Source organism: Salvia splendens, chromosome 3, assembly GCF_004379255.2.
Source record: "Salvia splendens isolate huo1 chromosome 3, SspV2, whole genome shotgun sequence".
Classification (NCBI taxonomy): domain Eukaryota; kingdom Viridiplantae; phylum Streptophyta; class Magnoliopsida; order Lamiales; family Lamiaceae; genus Salvia; species Salvia splendens.
Genome location: NC_056034.1, coordinates 31834734 through 31849496, shown reverse-complemented (window position 1 = coordinate 31849496; position 14763 = coordinate 31834734). Strand labels below are relative to the sequence as shown.

General features: G+C 35.5%; 1 protein-coding gene and 1 pseudogene across 7 annotated transcripts; one reads left to right on the top strand and one right to left on the bottom strand.

Moving 5' to 3' along the window:
- Positions 1 to 4571: 4571 nt before the first annotated feature.
- LOC121795679 lies at positions 4572 to 13749 on the bottom strand. 7 transcript variants are annotated; one of them, XM_042194235.1, is made up of 14 exons: positions 13664 to 13749; positions 13445 to 13576; positions 13208 to 13259; positions 13099 to 13138; positions 9230 to 9334; positions 8518 to 8628; positions 8363 to 8428; positions 7933 to 8276; positions 7778 to 7839; positions 7074 to 7178; positions 6363 to 6438; positions 5373 to 5485; positions 4868 to 4927; positions 4572 to 4780 (listed from the first exon to the last, which is right to left on the bottom strand). In XM_042194235.1, exons 8-14 carry the CDS (start codon positions 7966 to 7968, stop codon positions 4672 to 4674), a joined length of 561 nt encoding a protein of 186 aa, XP_042050169.1. In that variant the 5' UTR covers positions 7969 to 8276; positions 8363 to 8428; positions 8518 to 8628; positions 9230 to 9334; positions 13099 to 13138; positions 13208 to 13259; positions 13445 to 13576; positions 13664 to 13749; the 3' UTR covers positions 4572 to 4671. The 7 variants fall into 7 exon arrangements, with proteins under 7 accessions (XP_042050169.1, XP_042050173.1, XP_042050172.1 ...); XM_042194239.1 differs by having other exon boundaries at positions 7933 to 8070; positions 8135 to 8276; positions 13445 to 13715; XM_042194238.1 differs by having other exon boundaries at positions 7933 to 8064; positions 8135 to 8276; positions 13445 to 13715.
- LOC121795678 lies at positions 10213 to 12973 on the top strand (annotated as a pseudogene).
- Positions 13750 to 14763: the final 1014 nt, after the last annotated feature.

The following is a 14763-nucleotide window of genomic DNA, read 5'->3' as shown; positions in this document are numbered from 1 at the left end:
TGTTAAAACCATTGAAATCTGTCAAAATCGGGTTAAACCCGTTTAAAAATTGACGGAATTGTTAGTGTAAGACCAATTGTGATCCGAGTTGAAATATTCAAGATGCAAAAATTGAAAAGATAAAGTATATGACCAAAATCATAAAATGGGCATATGTTCAGGACCAGTTTTGGCTTTTACTCTATTATATATTACATTATATTTAATATATTTATATAATATAAACTAGAATTAAAAAGAAACAATCTCTGAAAATCCTATTTTTAAATGTGTATAAAATAGATTTTTTTGCATAACGGTACTACGGTATACCATACCGTACTTCGGTATACCGTAAAAGTACGGTATACCGCAATAACGGTAAGGTAATGGTATCAAAAATTAACGATACCGAAGTTTCAGTATATGCGGTAATACTGAAACTTCGGTATGGTATTGGTATGATATTTTGTCACACCGCAATTTTCGGTAAGGTATGCGGTATAGCGTTCTCGGTACGGTATACCGTACCGATCCACCCCTACCCATGATAAGCGAGTCACATTCTTTTTTGTGATGTCCCACCATAAGTGAATCATTTGTTTTTTTAGCAAATTCTCCACCTACTTTATTCTATCTTTACTTATCTACTTTTCTCTCTCTTACTTTACTCTTTTTATTTTAACTCTTTAAATATCAATTCTTCAAATCCCTTGCCCAAAAAGAAGTGCTTCGCTTATCTTGAGACGGATGGAGTATTATAATATTATTTAATGAACAATGCGAGCCTTCTATTATGACTTGCAAGAAATATAAATGGAAAACTGAACAATTTCTAAATATAGAAACATCAACATAGCATAGCAAGTCAGATTCTTGGCACTTTTTCAAGATTGCGAGCAAGAAATGTAGTGTTTTCTTCTAATAGATTGACATTGCAGGTGTGTTCAACTGTTTTAGAATACATAATTCCTGCAAATTGCAATCGATGATTCCTTTCAGGCATAGAGTTTATTTGTCTCAAAATTTTGCATCTACGAATAATTATCGAGAATAAAAGTAATAAGGTCAGTTCCTTATACTTTAGCAGCATAAACACTTTACATGCTATTGATAAACACTAGACGAGCATTGGATCACAGGCAGGTCGATCCCTCAGGCTCTACACTTGATTGATAAGCAATTGGCACCCTTCCTCATCCTCTACAAGACACAGTACAATAAAATTGAAGTAACTGGACCTTCATCTTCTCCATACATTCAAAAATTGTCACGACCGCCCAAACTAGGGGTACTACAAACGAGGCGATCGTGACCACGGGATAACATTAAAGACAACATTTAAGGATAACATTTTATATGAAAACTTAATTAGCTTAAAGGAATAATATTTTAGTTCATTAAAAGTTTAGACAATAATTTTTTAGTTTAAAAAAACTTAATGTTATAAATTTATTATTAATTAGCATCGACTTGTGGCAAAGGATTTTTCAAAAGAAGCAGCGGAGTAAATATTAAAATCCAATTAACTTCCAAAAGAAAACATTTGGTTTAGTTCACGAAAAACCATTTCAGAGTAACAAGGTAAACATCAGATGAAAGCCTAACACAATCAAACATGCTCAAACACAGTACGAAACAGAATAAAGTCTTGAGTCATAGTTCAAAAATATAGCAGCGGAAATAAGGTTTAAAGAGAGTCAAGGATGACGTCTATGTATGAAGACACAACGCATCCAAAGTTCCTAGGCCAACTCAACATCCACCGCAACATCCCGCTCAACCTGCACATAGGGAAAAACATATGCAGGGCTGAGTACTTGTTGTACTCAATGGGCTCATGCCGAAAACATTTATACAGTTATGTCATCCATACCAGTGATCTCGAGTTTTATACGTAGTAAAGAAATATCATCGAGAACACAAAAACGTTTCATAGACTGGCCAGTCAAATAATCTCCCCATTTTCTCAACAATCCATCAATCACAATCATCAATCCACAGTGCGACGAAAGTGTGGCCACACTATTCGCCCACGAGACCGGCCGACTAGCAAGGACGGCTCCCGATCTCACCAGTGTACACAGCCTGATAGGGTTTGCGGCCCTACTCAGACCCGAATTCGTTTCACAACACGGCCATATAGCCTAACGGAGTAAACTCAGACGAACTAGGCATCAGGCACACAATCTCAATCAAAATAATCCATGGCATGACATAACAAGTTAAACCACCCTTATAACACCACATCATATTTTTGGAAAATAAAAAGATTTGTAAGGAAAGCCCACCTCGTTGGTTTAATTAATTCAATATCCACTTAAGACAACCCTCGTTCCTTGTGCTCACGTACACACAATAACCCTTGCCAATCATCACAACACAAATCAGCCTTCCATAAATTCACATTACCATGCATGTCCTATCATTCCTTTTATCATTCCCTTAATTTACCCATCCCAACATTCATCAACCTAAGGAACAACATGTCATAATATTTCTCAACGTGTCACACATAATCACGTCACAGGATACCTTCCCAAATCATACATGCATCATATAATTCATTAAAACTTGGCAACAAGTGATATTTCCACATAACAACAAATCTGGCAGAACTGCGCGGTTTGTTTGTAAAAATCACCAAAACTCCATCCGACCTCATATAAAGCTAAAATTTGGTCACAACACAGTAGACACATTCACGTTTATCCAGTTAAAATTTCTCACTCAAATCATGTCGATTAGTCAGTCAAAACATTAATGCACTGCGCAGTTCATTTGAAAAATTCACCAAATATTTATCCGATGCCCAATGAGGCTGAAATTTTCATAAAACATAGAAGACACTTCGAATTTCATGCAGTTCAAAATTCACATCAAAATGAGGCAATTTGATTGGTCAAATAGAAAACGAAACTTTCTGGGCGAGAATACAAGTTTCTGGCAGAATTGCGCAGTCGACGTCAAAAATTTATTAAACATTCATCTTTAGTCAAAAGGGGCTGAAATTTACACACCACACAGAAAACACCTTGAAGTTTACTCAGTTAAAAATTCGAACCAAAATAAGATCATTTGGTCAGTCAAACACACGTCGGAATCCACTGTCCGAACACCACAGTTTTCAGGTCTCAAAATTTCGAAATTAGGGTTTCTTCCTCATTCAACCAAACACAATTTTTCATGCTTCCCACACACAAACATGCTTCAAAAGGTTCTCACAATCATGTTCTCATATAACCACACATCATTCACCAATGAATTATTCAAACTTTACACATATTCATTCACAATCGCATATTCACAGTTTTTCTCATACAAACACAAATTCCCACCGATTAGTTTTGCGATCTATGATTCCTACACTCACTATATGCATGAAGGAATCAAGAACAAGGTTTCAATGGAGAAGATGAGGAAAATATTTAATTATACCTTCTTGAATCGAAAACCAAACGGTAGAAGCAAAGATTGATGTGATTCGTCGGGAACTCTTGAAAATCAAACTTCAATGGATGCAAGAACAATGATGGAAGAAATTTTGGAGAGGATGAAGAGAGGGAGGAGAGGTGAGGCACGAAAATTATGAGGGCTAGTTTAGGTGATTATATAGTCCTAGGTTTAATCCCATTAATTAATTAATTAATTGTGGAGGAATAAAATAGAGGCCAATAAATATAATCCCACAATTAAAAAGAAGGCAAAATTTCAAAAATTAGGTTAATAAATTCAATAAGGAATTTATTTGGTATTTACTTGGAGAGCAATAGATTTACAATTTAGGAAATAAGTCAATGAATATTCCATAAACAAGGGAACAAAATAAATTAAATCTCCAAGAAGGAAATAATGAGGGAAGGGGCGAAAATCTTGATGGTGTGCACAAGGAAATTATTTAAATCCTCAATTAAATAGAATATGATTTAAATTTGGTAATTTCTTTATAGGAAAAGACTCTCATAAAATAGGCAGCAATAAAATAGATTTCCCCCAAGGAAATTAAGCTAAAAAGTGTGGGATGGAGACACAATAGAAGGAAAATATTCACATCCCCAGTTAATTTGGCTTAGGTATTAATTTGGTATTGAATAAAGGGAATTCCACAAAATAGGAAACAAATATATTCTCCTCTACAAATAGGGGGCCGAAAATTGGCTTAATTAGCCACAAGGAAATAATGCAACTCTTAATTTAATTGGGGTGAGAGAATAAAATGTGTCAAGATTTAATTGGATTTAAAATAAATGAAAGAATCAATAAGATACCAATTTTATCAAAGAAACTAATTCATCCTCTTAATTCAAGTAGAGGATATCCGAAACTCACAAAAATAATAGGTTAGAGTTCGAGTTTCATGTAGCACAATTTAGGGATAATTTGATTTGGATTTAATTTGAATGAATATCCCAAAACAATTAATTAAATCCAAGAAAATTTCCAATAATTGGAGGGGCCGACAATAGCCACTTTATTTGGCTAGAACAAGATGCATGATCTTTATTTAAATTGATTTCCCACATTAAATATAACTAGCACTTCATTCCAATTTCCCCATGATGATTTATTCCACATAATCAAACTCAATCACGTAGCAACAATTTAAATTTCATAAATGAAATTTCCAATCGACATATCTTAAATAAATGTCACAAAATTTGGGATATTACAAAAATCCACTGACTTACACTTTCAAAACATAAAGTCGCGCAGCTGCGCGCATTTCTTGTCCCTGACGTTTTTATTCTTTAAAATATAGGCGTTATCTTCTACATTTGCGTTCAAACAGTTCATCCGATGCCTGAGAAATCAATATTGTTTTATCAGAACCTGAAAACTCTGAGATAAAACATGTTGTTGGCAATATTAGTAGCAAACAATTACAAACCACTCAAAGTGATCTTCACAGCAGATAGAATTCCCAATGATTGATAGTCCAGCAGGTTTCCTACAAGCAAAATTGCATTTGTCAGTATTCAATCCTTTAAAGATGGCTAGAGATCACGACGAGAGCCTGAGAGAAATATTAGCTATTTTACAACTTTATCTAAGCTTTTGGGTTAAGCATATATGATCCTGAAATGAAGTTGGAGGGAAATATGAAATCAGACATGCATAAACATGTTTTTCCTTATATCTCTTGGGAGTCAATTCCATGATTTGACAATTTTCTTTAACATTGTGGGATGATGAATGCGATCTGAAACTAGAGGATGAAGGCGACCTTCCCCAGTTTCAGGAAAGTTCAAAGCAGATAACGAGTTTATCACAAGGGAATTATTCGTACTGTCAGCCAAGGAAAAGCATTTGTTTCGTGCAAAGAGTGGTAACGTGAAACAAGAAACGAAGGAGCTTATGCAAATATGCAGCAGGTTGGTTGGAGCATCACTTACCACGTTGCGGAGTACATATCATAGAACTTGTCAAAAGCTTTATCAAAACAATAATGACAAGCTAAGAGATCCTTGATACTAGTCACCAGGCAAGTCGACTTACAACATTTAACCTGTGATGAAAAAAGGAGTTAATAACTAGTAGCCGTCATCCAAGCCAAAAAAAAGAAAAAAGAAAGAAAGAAAGACAAGCAGCAAAGGAAACACATAGAGTAGTGCAACAATTTCTTCTAAAATAACCGTGTTCTTTCCATCCTCTTTAGCTTGTAATAACACTATGAGCCATAAACTAAACATAAAAGCGTCATACTACCATCTTCCACAACCACTTCTGTTCTGCAATTCAAGCAGAAAGGTGAATGGTGTTATGGTGATATGAGGCATCAGCTATCTCATACTCCCTCCGTCCTTTAAAAGTAGCAACTTTTGAAATGGCATGGGTTTTAATGCACAATTGGTAAAGTAAGAGAAAGATAGAAAGAAAAAGTGATTGAAGTATCGTTAGTGGAGAAGGATTCCACCTTATTAGGAAGAAAAAAGTTTCCTAAACTAGAAAGTGCATAATTTTAAGGAGTCGGACAAAAATGGAAAGAGTTGCTATGTTTAAAGAACAGGGGGGGTACAAGGTTAAATTTCTAAGACGATCAAGTCCTTATTTCTTTTCCGTTCTTCCCATTGTATGTGTGTTCCAATGAAATTACTAGATACCGTTCCATATAACTTTATATGTGCCTCATTTACTTGATACTAGTTGATAAGATCAGATTATATGCACAAACTCCTCTAACATCATCCAAATGTGGTACACTGGAAATATTCTACAAGCACGATTTCCCAAGCAACCAAAAACAGAAATAGATACAAATTAGATTTGCAGAGCTTCTGATAGATAATTCCCATATCTCTCAGCCCCCAGCATGATGGAACAAACAATCAAAGATACCCAAACTGATTCTCAGAAAAAAATAAGAAAGAAAAATAAATTCTTACCAGACAGTTAAGTTTATACGAATAAAATTGTTGATGTATTTGATTTTCCGTGATGTGTTCACTCAGATGATCTGCACTGAAAACTCAAGGCCATCACTCATTCTATTGTCTTCAAGTAATAGATATAGAAAATAATTTGTGGAAGCTATAAAGATTAAAAAGGCCATCAACCAAATCACGTGAGCCCCTAATGATGAGCATGAGTAATTCTTCTAAATAATTGAAAATATAGAAGATATGGGTTCACACTCTCCATACTGATTGATTGTACCATGGGTTGAAATAATTGCAGAATAGCTAGAAGTCTAGAACAAAACAATATGCAAGAATGAGGAATGAGAGGCAATAAAATTGGCTTCCATCAATCAGTTTGATTAAAATAAACACGTCTAAATTTATAAAAAGAAGTGAGAAGCCTATATTAATAGATCACTCAGAGAATGATGCATTTTCGTATCTCATAACAGGTGAAAATATAGGAAAGCAAAACTGATGAACATTACCAGACAGATTAAGATGATATAGTAATAGTATATTCCCGTGCCTAGAGAACCATTGCTAATATTCTTCTGTATTCTTAAACTAGTCAAGATGTATATACTAACAGATGAGAAGAAGCTTGTTTATCCATCCAGTGCAATAAAGAAATATTAATGCACATCAACCAAAGGATTGTGTTGAATTAGGAGAAGAGATTGTAAAAGGGCTTACCAATCACAAAAGTTATTCTTACAGCCTAGACAAGCAGCCAAAGTGGTTGATCCACGACATGTGTTACACCTTGCATTCAAGAAATTCTTCCCAATTTGGTGGCATCAGCAGATACAGACAGCATGTCATATGTATCATTCAAACTCAAATCTAACTATCTAATGAAAATATATAATCAGCCAGTTCAGCGCGCTTCTTCATAGACACTGAAAACCAGTGGTTTCTCTGTTTATTTCCCTATTCCTAAAATAATCGAGATGCAAGTAGACTTCTCAAGCCATATTTTTCATTTTATAAGATAAATGGTATGATGTGAAGATCTCTGGTCTACAATTGGTGCTCTACTCAACGTCGTATTCGATTTTCAAGCTATGTAACCAAAAAATATTAAATAATGTATAATTTTAACAAACATTCCAAACTCAGAAAAATGGACACAGTTTTACAATGGGCACTAATTGTGGTCTGGGAAATTTCATCTCAAATTTCATGTACTACTAGATTGCTTGCGGTCCAGCTTATAAGATAAGACTTTTCATGCTGACCATTCACCTAGAAATGTGTCAACTTGATCAGATGCCATAGACATTGGCAGAAGAAAAGGTGTGTTGTGAGTTTGCAACAAGCCCTACTTCACATCAACAAAGTAAGGACTGCAGAAGAAAATTTAACAGAAAATGAGAGCAAATTATGCACACAAGGACCTTCTGTACAAATCAAGAAGATCTCTCGATGCTGTATTGGATCTGTTTTGTACCATAGCAACCTGTAAAGAAAAATTCCATGATTAATAAAATGTTGAACTTAGACAAAACAAAAAGTTACGGTTTCTATCACGAGAAAAGAACTGGTTGCATGCCTCGCCTGCTCGACAGGATCCACCAGATGTCAACATCAATCAGTCCTCTGGAAGATGTCCAGGCTTCTTGCACTTCCAACTACAACAGAGAACTCCCCAGTACGAGATCCAGATACAATAGAAGTTCAACATCTGAGTCTTGGCGAATCAGACATTAACTGCTTGCAAATTTTCACAAAAGTGCATAAATAGCTGATTATACCATTCATAAGTGCAAAGCCAAGATATCTTCTTTGACCAGCGATGCCTATCATGATCCCATGTGTCCCCTCCAGATTCAGGCACCTCCAATGTACATCGATGTGTAGATAATGGTGCAACTTGGAGTTGCTCACTTTGGGGGCCTGGAAGTAGGTTTTAAGTCAAAACTCGAAAGGAAGATAATGAAAAAACATAATGAGTGTATTGTTACACCAAGAGAAAGAAGAACCTTTTGGAACTTAATCCTCTGAAGAAGTTGAGCTTTGCACTCCATGCTGCATATATCGTCATCAGTCTACAATGACAAAAGGTCACAAACTTAATCAGGTACTAAAAGTTATTCATAGAGGGAACAAAAGCAAAGTAAAATCCTAGATGCCTCACCTCATTGCATATGTACTCCCCATAATTTCCACATAACGCATACAGGTTCTCCTGGAGCAGGATAGCTCTGTTCATATTGTGTCTTGATATGATCAGCTTCCTCTGTGCTAGCTAAGAGAGTCAGAGATCAATTAATTAGCGGTCCACACAAGAGATCAATAACTCATTATGAGGAATACTGCAATGATTTTGTCCCCATATGCACAAGTTTTAGCAGGAAATAATTTAGCCTACAGTACTCATTATGATAAACACCAGCATTTAGAGGACTCAAGGATTCAGGTTTCACCAATTCCATTGCACAGTACATTCACTTACTCAATCACTAAAGCAAAATAAATGGTTTCATTGCTACCAAAAGAACTTCTACATAAATAATCAGCAGCAAAATTGATCTCCTTATGGTCTACTAATGAATCCAACAGATCTTATCACCTCAAGATACAGCATATTAACCATCATCTCCCTAGAGAATTGTCCTGAAATTAGGAGATCTAAATTTCAAGGGAAAGATATTCATGTGACTGAACTGGTAAAGAACAATGATCATTTAAATTAGAAATTCCGTCTGGTGATGCTAATATATTTCAGGTTCAGCATTATTACTAAGTAAACAATCTTATAAGCTGCATTCCGCTCTACATCTTTTATTTCATATCGAGTTCATCATGTAGTTCAACACTGTTAAATCTGTTCAGGATTTGTTTCTAACCAGAAACTGGAAAGTACTGTATTTCACTTCTAGGACTGGAGGGCTCTTCCGAAACACTTGAAGCACCTCGGTACTCTCCACAATCAGAAGAACTACTTTCATCGCCTGCACATTTGAACATTCCTTATGAAGATTATAATACATGTATTTAAGTTGCAAAAATGCAAGTGCGCCTATACAAAATGCAAGATTGCAAGTGCACCTATACTAACTTACTTAAAGTATAAATGATAAAAGAAATAATACAAATATAACAAGAAATTTGTTGCATAGAACTAGTAATAGTTAGAATGTTCTTAACAAGTTCTAGAAAAAAAAATCATAATTCACATGTCAAACACACATCCTACTGGTGCAAACTGGATTTTCAGGATCCATCACACCACTTTATCATAAATCACGCAGAATCCTAAAGCCAATTGTCATGCCCGCATTTTCTAAGGATAGAAAACACGGTTGATCGCGACTAGGGGAGGATTAAAGAAGCGAGGAAGAAAGGGGAAAACAACACAAATCGACCATAGCTCGAAACAAATGGGAATAGCTCGAATAAAATCAGAGTATCTCAACAATTAAAAATTCAAAAATAAATATTATCTCAGCGATACAAGATCTCAAAAGGACAATTACTCAGCGGAAGCATTTGAGAGAAGGAATATGCCACGTGTGAAGACATGACAAATTCTAAACACTTAAATTTCTTCAACGGTCTTGCTCACACCCACCGCACCCGTCACGCTCAACCTGCACATTTTTAAAAAGAAATGCAGGGTCTGAGTACTTGATGCACCCAGTGAACACATGCCAAAATAATTTTCATAAAATATTGTGTCAGCATTTAAAAGTAAACTCGGGGTTTTATAAAAGGCCAAGTCACCAAAACATTTTCTCGCTCAAAAGTATGGCCGCAACCCATTTTTTTCTCTCTCCTCGTACCATATCTGAACCTCATATGTGAAACGAGAACGTGGCCACATTCTGGATCACTGGACCGGCCAACTCGAAAGATAGCGCACAATCCCCTCTGTGTACACTAGCTTGAATAGAGACTTACTCCCTAGACAAACCCGAATTCGATTAAACTCATAACTTCTAGTAGGGACTCACTTCCCACTAGGGCGATCAGATAGGCACATCCACAAAAACAAAATACGGCATGACACAATATATTTGGAATTTAATCACATAACTCATACTTGAAAGATATTGCGTAAATTTAAAAGTATGCCTACACAATAATGTAGGATATAGAAAGCCCACCTCGTTCTCTTACAATTCTTAACTTGAAAATTCTTACTCCGCCTTAACTCGCTAGCGAAAGAAAACCCTTTTGAAATAAAAATGAAACTCATCAAAACTCGAGAAAACATCTAATTAAATTAGAATGCATACATCCTACGTGAGTGCTCGTCTAGTTCTCTTGCTCATTCTAAAGGAAATTTCTAAATTCTCTTATATTAAACCCGGGTCAGTATCCACACGAAAACTACTTAATTCATTGGCATAAACTGATTTAGTTGACCCATAAAACAAGAATTTCCAACCCATCAATGAAGATACCCCACTTTGCCGACCCAAACTCAAAATTAAAAAGCTGGCCCAAAGTAGTAACCACATCTCAAAATATTTAAGGCCCAATACTTAAAATAAGGGTCCAAACCTATACTAAACTCTCGTCACTATCTTCACCTACCAAACCAAAAGTAAAAAGATGAAAAGTACATTACTCCCTCCGCCCCTTTTTCTCTTTTCTCTTCTCAATTTGATGTCTCAAAACCGGAGCTACAAATCCCAGATTTAGAAGTACAGATCATGACTCCAACTTCCTCTCTCTCTCTCTCGGTGATTTGCGTCCTCTGCTGGACTTGTACAGCGGCGGTCTCGTCGTCTCCGTTTCACACGCCTGAACGCCGCAAGTTCCATCGCAGCAGCCGTCTCACCTCCGTCGCTACTCTTCTCTCCCGGCGGTAAGTCCTCTCCCCCCCAAAAAAATCATTGTAATTGTAATTCTAATTCTAATTCTAATTCTAATTCTAAATTCTAATTCTCCTAATATTTGTTTCTCGGAGGAGACAAAGGGCTAAACTTAAAAACTGACACTGTGTACAGAGCACGATGATTCAGAATTATCCTAAATGAATGCAAGGAATTCAATGCTAGGAATTGATCGGTGATTACCTTCTTAGGCGGCAGAAAAATCTCTTCTCCAACTCGGTTCTTTCTCTATATTTTTTTTCAAGGTTTCTGAAAGGTGGGAGACGTGTGGGGGTGTATATATATGTAGATAGGTGAATATGTTACTGAATGCCTCCTAATTCTCAGGGAAGAGATTTAAATGGAAGATTTGAGCAAATTTGAGCATATCTACGATTGGTCTCATATTGGATTCTCCAAAAGTAGTTTCATAGAAAGAAAATTGGGCTGGGTGCATAAAAATACATTATAGGCTCTAAAATTTTATTCTTTGGCTAAACATAAATTTAAATTCTATTTTCTCCTCAAAAATCATGTAACATTCCTCGATTTCTTATGCAACAAGAATCTCCAATAATTTTCGAGCATTCACAAAATTCCACTTCTATTGCTACTTAAAATTCTCTACTCTCTAATCAAGTAAGGCTTAAGGAAAACACGAGCTCTAAAAAAAATAATTCCATAAACTCTCAAAATAAATAAACGATATTCGACTAAAAGTTTGACGGTCATCCAAAAACTAACTTAAAAGAAATAGGAAAAGTCGGGGCGTCACACCAACATTGGATAATGTTCATTGCATGCATAACCCTAATTTAGGGAAACTTAAACACCTCAACCAAATTCAGTTGGAAAGCTCTCACTTCTGGTCTCGTTCTTCTTATTTATTTTTCACTTCTCGAGATGTTGAAGAGTTTTATCAGCAGTGCGATCCTGAAAAGGAGAATTTGTGCTTGTACGGGTTTCCTAGTGAGCAATGGGAGGTTCATTTACCTGCTGAAGAAGTACCACCAGAACTCCCTGAGCCTGCTTTAGGAATCAACTTCGCTAGGGATGGGATGCCGGAAAAGGACTGGTTATCTCTAGTTGCTGTCCACAGTGATGCTTGGTTGCTTGCTGTTTCCTTCTACTTTGGTGCTAGGTTTGGATTAGATAAAGCCGACAGGAAGCGGCTCTTCAACTTGATCAACGATCTGCCAACTGTGTTTGAAATTGTGACTGGTGCTGTCAAAAAACAGCATAAGGAGAAATCTTCAATCTCAAATCAGAATGGCAGCAAGTCAAGGCGAACTCCAAATCACGGGCTGAAACTCCCGGAAGGTTTTCAAGGCCACAGCCGCAGCCGCAGCCATATGATGAAGACTACGGCTTACAATACGAGGAAGATGAGGATGAGCATGGGGAGACGTTATGTGGTGCCTGTGGCGAGAACTATGCATCGGATGAATTCTGGATTTGCTGCGACATATGTGAGAAGTGGTTCCGTGGAAAATGCGTGAAGATCACCCCTGCCAGAGCTGAGCATATCAAGCAGTACAAGTGCCCCACATGCAGCAACAAGAGAGCTCGCCCTTAGTCTATAGATCGCAACCCTTTAGCTTCTGTACTTTCTGGAAAACTACATTTGCATCGGTCGATCAGACTCATCCTTGTTCTAAGCACCAAAGCCTAACCTGTGAATGCGTGCTTTTCTGATTTGGGGATCTCGTTTTTGGTACAGTATTATTGTTTCTGGTAGTGTTAGAAGTAGTCCCATGGCTGCCTGCAACTTATGTTCTTTTCAAATAAAAAAAAAACCAAATTCAGTTGGAAAGCAAATGAAAGATATCATGCATATTTAGCATCATATGTAGAAATCAGACTCTCAAATGTAGAATTGGAAAGAACAAACTTACTCTCGTACTCCACTAACTTTAAAGCTGAGCTTGAATTTTCCTGTAAAGAAAAAATCTCATCAATTTGCATAATTAGAAGCAAACAGAAGAAATAGACAGTTGACATCACCAGCACATCAGCAGTTAACTCTTGGTAAGGTTGGGAAGCATTAGCTTCGTTCCTGTTCATCCAGAAGTAATCAATTTAATAGCAAAAACGCAAACTTACACAAAATTAAACAACCAAAATGAAAGATTGACAACAATCAGCATTTTCATCAATAAACAATCCATTAATGAGGTCAGGATGGTAGCAGAATTAACCAATAAAACTGAAATGCCAATATCTTTTAGAGAGAGACTTGACCTCCGTTTTTCGATGTACTCCTGGTGGGACATGGGGCCATCATATTCTTTAGCAACAACTGACGCCGGCGCTTTCTTTTCGGAGTGGTGGGCGGTTGTTCCGTAGGAGCATTGCCGGTGACAATATTGTAAGCTGAAAATTGAAGAACAATCGATGGCATTGAGACAACCAACAATGAAAGAAATAGAAGAAGGTGAAGGTTGTGGAATAGGGAGTTACAATTGAGATTTTGAAGGACGGAATTTAGGTTTAATTTCTTCTTGTACGTATATGAGGGATTCTTGTAGAAATTCGACGGAGTCGCCATTCCCTTTTCTTAAAATAATAATAATAATAATAATAATAAACTACTCCGTTTTTTCATTTTGCACCGTCTTGAAATTAAACAAATTAAATTTTTTTAATCAATTATACACCATTAATTTGCATACATGTCCACAATTAATAGTACTACTTTCACTATCTTTTGCCTCTTTCATTTACTATTGTTTCTCATTTATCTCTCATTTTACCATAATTAGAGGGTGATCAATTGCTAATTACAACTAATTTAAAACTATAAGATTTTTAAAATTTAGTGGTCTAAAATTTACCACGTGTAATTTTCAATTTTATTAATTAAATTGAAAAAAATAAAAAACCTATCAAATTAGAGTTTTGGATGAAAATATCAATATAATGTTTTGAAAATATCAACACAATGCTTTGAGAATATCAATACATTGCTTTAAAAATGACATTATACATGTATTATATTGACATATGTTATATATTATGTTGACATTTGTTGCAGTACGAAAATATTGAAAATTTTTGAATTTTTTTCAAATTTTGACATCGGAACATATGCAAGTGAGATCTTATTAAAATCCTTATGAAATTATCTTTAATTTGATATATGTTGTGCGAAAAAATAATTTAAATCAAGAAAGTTATATGCGTTTTAAAGTTATGAGATATTTTTTAAAAGTTAGTTACAACTAATTTGTTGTAAATTGACTTTAATATCCTTATTGACTTTTTTTGTTGATCGTATTGACATTCCGAGGCGGCTGATCTAAACTGTAGATTTGAATATCTAATGACTATTATTTAATTATAGTTAATAATTAAGTATTGAATTAGTAATATAACACCGTCTTATACATTAAAACACTTACCATTTAAATTTCTAGATTATTGTTAAAAGACCAAAAAAGTAAAAACAAATCTACACAAGCTATAAAGTAGCGATAATTTATAAATTTGTTAGCATGTTAATTACTTCCTCCGTCTCATGTTAATTAATTTTAAAGTCTATTTTCTCTTTTGATAAAGAA